The following is a 7,244-nucleotide window of genomic DNA, read 5'->3' as shown; positions in this document are numbered from 1 at the left end:
AATCCCTTATTATTCTATTTTCTCCATTTTTTAAAAATGATTTTTATCAGAATAATGTCGAGGAAATTGAAAATGAAATTGAAGAGGATGGAGTAACAATTATTGCAAGAAGTTCAACACTTCAGGGAAAAGAAAATAGGAAAATGAGTTCAAAAACATATTTATTATTTCGTGAAAATGCTTTAACAAGAACTTCAAATTGTCCTTGTTCCAGTTGTTCGTTGTCATGTGCCGCCGAAATATCTCATTGTTACTGTAATAGTCATTCTATTTCACGTTTCTCTTAAAATAAATATATTTTTCAATTTTTACAAAACCAAAAATATTTTATTTATAAAAAAATTAAATCAAATTTAAAAAAGTAGAAAATATTGTAATTCCAATATTATTTATCATTGAACAAAAATATGTCAAATTTATAATTTTATTTATTTGTACCTAATTATAAATAAATAATATAATGACAATATTTATAATAGTATATTTTTATTTATAAAAAATAAATATTAAAATTTGGAGAGTAATTCAAATTGTAATTAAATCTTAAAAAAGAAAATAAAAATAAAATCTTGTTTAAATAGTCGATTTTTCTTTTGAATCGATTATTTTCACTTGCTGATAAATTCATTAGTGTTAATAATAAACAATAAAAAATACACTGTGATTAGTAATTAAAAGAATGAAAAATATTTTTGGTTTGTAGAAGTTTTCAGCCATTTTTTCAAGTAGTACAATCTTTCAAAAAAAAAATACTTTCGTACAAGTACTCTCATGTATTTAAAAAATACAACTTGGATTTCCAACTTTAAGGTTGGAGTCCGAATGAAAGTTCAATAGAATGATAAAGTTTTTTAAATCCTCAACAATTTTACAATGTCAATTATGAATTCGGAAACAGGTAATTACTTAGAAGTATATATTAAAACTGTATTTAGTAAACAATTTCAATTTTAAAAGTGAATTCAAAATATCTCAAAAATTTTTTTATAAAAATTCCAAAATATTGCTAAATTAAAAAAAGGTTATAAATAATAAATTATTTTAATTATCGTTAATTATAATTTAAAAATTTTTGCTCTTGAATTTTCAGGTCAACAAAATGAAAGTCAATCAGTCCAAACGGACGCCTCGACATCCAATGCAAGCACATCGACAGCCAAAAAGTCGGGGGGAAAATTTCAAAAATTAAAAAAACTCTGCTTTTGTTGTAATTCGCCGAAAAAGAAAAAGTCCAAGGTAACCAAAACACCTAAAAAGTCAAAGTCTAAGAGCGTCAAGAAAAAAAGAGGATCAACAACGACATTAAAAACTGAGGAGAAAAAGAAATCAAGCCCTAAACAAAAAACTGAAAAACCAAAGAAAAGTCGAAAAAAACGCAGTAAAGAGAAGGAAACAAAAAAAAAGAATGAACAGGAAATTCGCATAAAACCCAAACAAGAGGAACTGAGAATTTCGATAAAATTAGAAGGAAAAGAAGATGAAAAATGGCAAAAATCGGAAACAGATAAAAAAGTAATAATTGACGAGGAGGAGAATACGACAGTAATAAATGATAAAATAATAATTTACAAACAGGAGAGAATCGATAGTGGCGATGAAGAAATGGAAAATTTGAAAAAAGAAAAAAGGCAAATAGAAAAGAAAAGACGAAAAGAAAAGGAGAAAATAAAAGGAAAAGAAGAAGATGATGAAATGGAAATAGAACAAATAGAGAGGGAACAATTAAAAAGAGAAAGGAAGAAAATGGAAAAAGAGAGAAAACAATTGGAGGAAGAAGAAATGGAGACAGAAAGAGAAAAAATGGACGAAGAAGAAAGAGAAAAGAAGAGAAGGAAAAGCAGCGAGAGGAGAAGAATAGAAAATGAAGCAATGCTAAGAGAAAGGGAAGGAATAAAAGAAGAAAGGGAAAAAGAAAAAGAAATAGAAGAAGAAGAAGAAGAAGAAGAAGAAGAAAGAGAAAATAAGAGAAGACAAAGTAATGAAAGAAGAAGAATAGATAGCGAAGAAAAAAGACGAGAAAGTACAGAAAGAAAAAGGATAGAAAACGAAAAAATGAAAACAGAGAGGGAAAGAACAGAAGAAGCAGAAGAAAGAGAAAAAAAGAGAAGACAAAGCAGTGAAAGGAGAAGAATAGAAAACGAAGAAATAAGAAGAGAAAGGGAAAGAATGGAAGAAGAAGAAAGAGAAAAGAGAAGGCAAAGTAGCGAAAGGAGGGGAAGAGAAGAAATTCAAAAAGAAAGGGAAAGAATAGAAGAAGATGAAAGAGAAAAGAGAAGACAAAGTAGCGAAAGGAGGGGAAGAGAAGAAATAAAAAGAGAAAGGGAAAGAATGGAAGAAGAAGAAAGAGAAAAGAGAAGGCAAAGTAGCGAAAGGAGGGGAAGAGAAGAAATTCAAAAAGAAAGGGAAAGAATAGAAGAAGATGAAAGAGAAAAGAGAAGACAAAGTAGCGAAAGGAGGGGAAGAGAAGAAATAAAAAGAGAAAGGGATAGAATAGAAGAAGAAGAAAGAGAAAAGAGAAGACAAAGTAGTGAAAGGAGGGGAAGAGAAGAAATTCAAAAAGAAAGGGATAGAATGAAAGAAGAAATGGAAAGAGAAATCATTGAAAGGCAAAAAATAGAAAATGAAGAGAGAGAAAAAAGGAGAAGAGAAAGCATTGAAAAGAAAGGAATAGAAAAAGAAGAGATGCAAAAAGAAAAAGAAAGAATTAAAGAAGAACAAAGAGAAATCATCGAAAGGAAACAAACAGAAGAAGAACAAAGAGAAAAAAGGAGAAGAGAAAGCACTGAAAGGAAAACAATAGAAAAAGAAGAAATGCAGAAAGAAAGAGAAAAAATGAAAGAAGAAATGGAGAGAGAAATCACTGAAAGAAAAAGAATAGAAGATGAAGAAAGAGAACAAAGAAGAAGAGAAAGCATTCAAAGAAAGGGAATAGAAAGTGAAGAAAGGGAAAAAAGAGAAAGATCAGAAAGGGAAAAAATGGAAGAAATGGAATCAAAAAGTCGACAAATAGAACATGAAAAAGAAAGAATAGAAAAAGAAAAGGAGAGAATCGAAAAAGAACAAATAGAAATGGAAAGAAGACAAATGGAACAAGAAAAAGACAGAATAGAAAAAGAAAGAGAAATAATGCAAAAAGAAAGAATCGAAAGAGAAAAATTGGAAACCGAAAGATGGCAAATAGAACAAGAAAGAGAACAAATAGAACACGAGAAGGAGCAAATAGAAAAAGAAAGAGAAAGAATAGAAAAGGAACAAATACAAAAAGTATTAATGCAAACAGAAAAAATGGAAATCAAAAGCAGACAAATCGAACAAGAAAAGGAACGAATTGAAAAAGAAAGGGAGAGAATAGAAAATGAGCAAATAGAAATGGAAAAAAGGCAGATGGAACAAGAGAAGAAACGGATAGAAAAAGAAAATCAAATAATAGAAAAAGAAAGAATCGAAAGAGAAAAAATAGAAACAGAAAGAGGACAAATAGAACAAGAAAGAGAACGGATAGAAGCAGAAAGAGAAAAAATAGACAAAGAACGGGAAAAATTAGAAAAGGAAAAGGAAGAAATATCCCAAGAAAGAGAAAAAGCAGAGAGAGAAAAGCAACAAATATTCGAAATTGACAAAAAAATACGAAAAGAAAGGGAAGATAGTCTGAAAGTAAAAATGGAAAATCTAGCACAAAGGGAAAAGAACATAGAAACCCACAGAAAAATCAACGACACGTACAAAACTCCTTTAATCTCTCCAAAAACAAGGAAAAGATCTCCAAAAGAAAAAGATTTAAAACAACAAGATACAAATCGTAAAATAAGGGAACAACAAATAGACGAATATTTCCGCATGAGGAACGAAAAAGCCAAAAATGAATGTATCGAAGCGGATAGAAAACTAAAACTACAAAAACTAATTGAGAAGAAAAAAGATAAGAATGTAAAAATAGAAAAACAAATAACTAAGATAACAAAACAAAAAGTTAGACGTGACAATGATGAAGAAATCAGGAGAAGAAGAGTTGAAGAATGGGATCATAAACAACCGGAAGTTATTCTAAGGCCACGAACTGGGGACAGAAACTTATTATCCACGAGTGACGCAGAGCGTGTTCAATATCAGCGTGAATATTCACTTTTTGTTCAGTGTCCAGCTTATCAAAAAAATGAGCCGCCGTTAATTTTGAACGATGCAACTGAATTTGAAGAAAAACCAACTGTTTCTTCACAGCCTACTAAGAAAACAACTCAATTGAACGAATTCGAAGCGTGTTCTGGTTTTTGTGCCGAGTACCTGAATACCAATTTTAAAAAATGGAAAAAGTTTGCGAAAAAAAATTGCAAAAACAAGTTAGTCCTTTATATTCACATTTTGAGCAAGTTTTGTTACCAATATTAGTAAAATTTACTAATTCAACAGCAAAAAGTCAGTCACTAGTTAAAATAATAAACACTTTTACTAATCAGGGTTGTCATAAAAATTGAAGTCACTCAAAAATTATTGGATACTCAAAAAAAGGTTCTATTACAATTATATTTACGAATTTCTTTAATTGTAAAATTATTCGAAAACATTCATAGTTTTATTAAAAATAAATTTTAATTTATTTTAAATTATTATTTAAAAATAAATTGTTAGTCATTATTATTTTTCCAGAGGAATTTAGATTTCAAAAATTTCAAATTCAAACCTTTTGAAATTCAATAACTCATAAGAATATTATTCGACTCGGAGTGATCGATATCTTCATGTTTTTTAATAATTAAACATGAACGATTAATAAAATCATTATTTCATATTATAAGAATATTGTTACTCTAACTTCTTCAAAATTTCTTCTAAAAAAAAAAATTTCTTCTAAAATTTTCAACTAAAATTCTTCTTCAAATCAATTATTTTTAATAATTTTTGAAAAAGTTCTTTGAGAATTTTCAAATCAATTTGTTTACAATTAATGTAATTTTACGAAATTTCGATTATTCGGAAATTCTTCAATATATTAGAAAATAAAAACTTTAAATTATTTAAAAAAAAAAATTCAATTCAACTTTTTCAATAAATTCAAGTTTTAAAAACTTTTAATTCGAAACCTTCACAAAATTCAATTATTTCTAAAAATTTATGCTATAATGATTTTAATATTCAATTATTGTCTAAAATTTTAACTGAAATTAATTTTTATATCAATTTTCTTTGCAAAATTCTACGAGAAATTCATTATTTAAATACAAAAATAAAAATTTATTGAATAATTGAATGTTTCTTAATATTAAATTCATTCGACAAATTTAAATGAAATTTTTAATAATAATTACACTTTTCGAGGAATTCAATTAAAATTGTATATAAAAAATAATTGAAATCTGCGATCAGTTTTATTTTGTATGAAAATAATTGAATTCCAAAAAAGTATTTTATTGTTTTTAAAAGTAATTGAATCTCTGTGAAAAATTTTATTTATTTATGAAAATAATAATTAAATCTTAAAGTAGGTAGAATTTTTTGAAAATTTTTTTCAAGTAGGTATTTGAATTCCTTTGGAAAAGTTTATTTAAATGGCAGATATTGAATATCATTGAATTGAAGAAATTTGAAAACAATTGAAATTTTGACAAGAATTTTATACAAATTTTTGAAAATAATTGAATGTTGGAGAATTTTGAATTTCTGCGAAGAATTTTAATACTTTTGAAAATAGTTGAATTTTTCCAATTATTTGTAACTTCTCCACAATTTAATTAATTTTAGTGTTTTTAACTAAAATTTTTCTATAAATACATTGTTTTTAATAATTAATTAAATATATATTAAAAAATTTAACTTATTTCAAGAGAATTTTAATTATTAAAATTTTTCCAAAATCTAGGTTGACAAAAATTTTTAACTTAAATTCATTCAAAACTAAAATTTCATAAAATTTCAAATTGAAACATTTTGAAGTTTATGAGGCAAACAAAAAAGACACCAAAATTCTGAATTTTCTTATGACTTTCCCCTCAATAAAAATATTATTGAAAAAAAATTGTTGAAATTGAAAAAACCGATTTTTTTTAGAAAAAAAGGATTAGCAAATTATTTATTAGTAAAAGTGACCAGCTACCTTATAAAATATCAGCTAAATTTAATTAAAAACAAAACGAAAATTCTTTTGTAGATTCGAAGGCGAATCATGTAAACCAGAAGGAACAGAAGAGTCAACGAGGAGGGGAATGTGGTTCAGTATCAAGGGTTCATCGAAGAAGAACAGGGAGAAATTACAGGTGAATCATAAATATTATTTTTTTCCATTAATCCAAGTAATGACTTTATATGCATGCATATATGTTTTTGAGTTTGAATCGTATATGATTTGCACTTTTGATCGCGGATATATCGCAGACTCAATTTTCTGACGGGCAGAAATCATCAGCGAAAGAAACGCAAGAAACAAAAGTTACGAAACTCTGCAATAAATCCTGCAAATGTCATACAATCAAGAAAAAATGCAATCTAGGTAATTGCACATCGGAAAAGTGTAAAGCATATTTTGAAGATGCAAACAAGAGGACTAAAATTGTTGCTGAGAAGGTAAAAAACAGTATTTGAAAATCTCCAAATTGTAATTTAAAAAATCAGTAGGCAAATGAAAACTGTCTTCTTTTATTACTAAAACTGATATAATTACAGTAAATTAATTTTTTTCAGACAAAAAAATTCGAAGAGCCACTTGGAAAAGATGACTGTTACTGTTGCGCTGAAAAATCCGGTACTTAGAGAAGAGATTCTATAATTCGTTTGGGAAAAAATGCTAAAATTGAAAAAAAAACTACAAAAAACGATCAGATTTATATAGAACATAATAAAAAATTTTTGATAATTTCTTAAACGAAAGTTTTGCTTTCATCAACATTCGTCAAAACCTGAATAATTTTATTTATTCTTTAATTCCAAACATTTTATTAAATTAACTTTTATAGTTCATTGTAAAAAAATATGATAAAAAATCTTGTTATTTGAAAGTAAATAATTTTGTTAATTAAATTAAAACTAAATTATTTTTATTATTGAAAAGTAAATAATTTTATCATTTATTATTAACGAATTTTTTTACCACTAAGTTCTAAGTCTACAATCTATAAATATATATCTATCGGACTATATAATAAATATATATTTTCCACTATAATACATATGGATTGCGTGCATTCGACTTCGATCAATTTACTGAATAATACATATTATGTCATTTCTTACTGGAAAGAATTTATTTTTACAAT

The 7,244-nt window shown here is 26.4% G+C and overlaps 2 protein-coding genes across 2 annotated transcripts; both read left to right on the top strand.

Moving 5' to 3' along the window:
* Positions 1 to 873: 873 nt before the first annotated feature.
* On the top strand, positions 874 to 2,817 carry LOC122503729 (trichohyalin-like; the record flags this gene model as incomplete). The annotated part of the gene is made up of 4 exons (XM_043614390.1): positions 874 to 898; positions 1,091 to 1,542; positions 1,663 to 2,443; positions 2,495 to 2,817. Coding segments are annotated over exons 1-4 (1,581 nt in total), but the record flags the coding sequence as incomplete, so codon positions are not given.
* Positions 2,818 to 2,832: 15 nt separating this feature from the next.
* On the top strand, positions 2,833 to 6,741 carry LOC122503728 (golgin subfamily A member 6-like protein 22). Its single transcript, XM_043614389.1, has 6 exons — positions 2,833 to 3,380; positions 3,450 to 3,865; positions 3,971 to 4,277; positions 6,143 to 6,248; positions 6,367 to 6,555; positions 6,673 to 6,741. Exons 1-6 carry the CDS (start codon positions 2,833 to 2,835, stop codon positions 6,739 to 6,741), a joined length of 1,635 nt encoding a protein of 544 aa, XP_043470324.1.
* The last annotated feature ends 503 nt before the right edge of the window (positions 6,742 to 7,244 follow it).

Source organism: Leptopilina heterotoma, unplaced genomic scaffold (assembly GCF_015476425.1).
Source record: "Leptopilina heterotoma isolate Lh14 unplaced genomic scaffold, ASM1547642v1 Lhet_27, whole genome shotgun sequence".
Taxonomy (NCBI): Eukaryota; Metazoa; Arthropoda; class Insecta; order Hymenoptera; family Figitidae; genus Leptopilina; species Leptopilina heterotoma.
This window is presented reverse-complemented; position numbering and strand designations above follow the sequence as displayed.

Excerpts from the sequence above, each read along its gene's own strand:
- LOC122503728 (XM_043614389.1), top strand. The coding sequence starts at position 2,833 with ATGAAAGAAGAAATGGAGAGAGAAATCACTGAAAGAAAAAGAATAGAA. Across the intron at positions 3,381-3,449 it reads CAAATAGAAATGGAAAAAAG|AGAAAAAATAGAAACAGAAA; the intron begins GCAGATGGAACA and ends AAGAATCGAAAG. Across the intron at positions 6,556-6,672 it reads CTAAAATTGTTGCTGAGAAG|ACAAAAAAATTCGAAGAGCC; the intron begins GTAAAAAACAGT and ends AATTTTTTTCAG.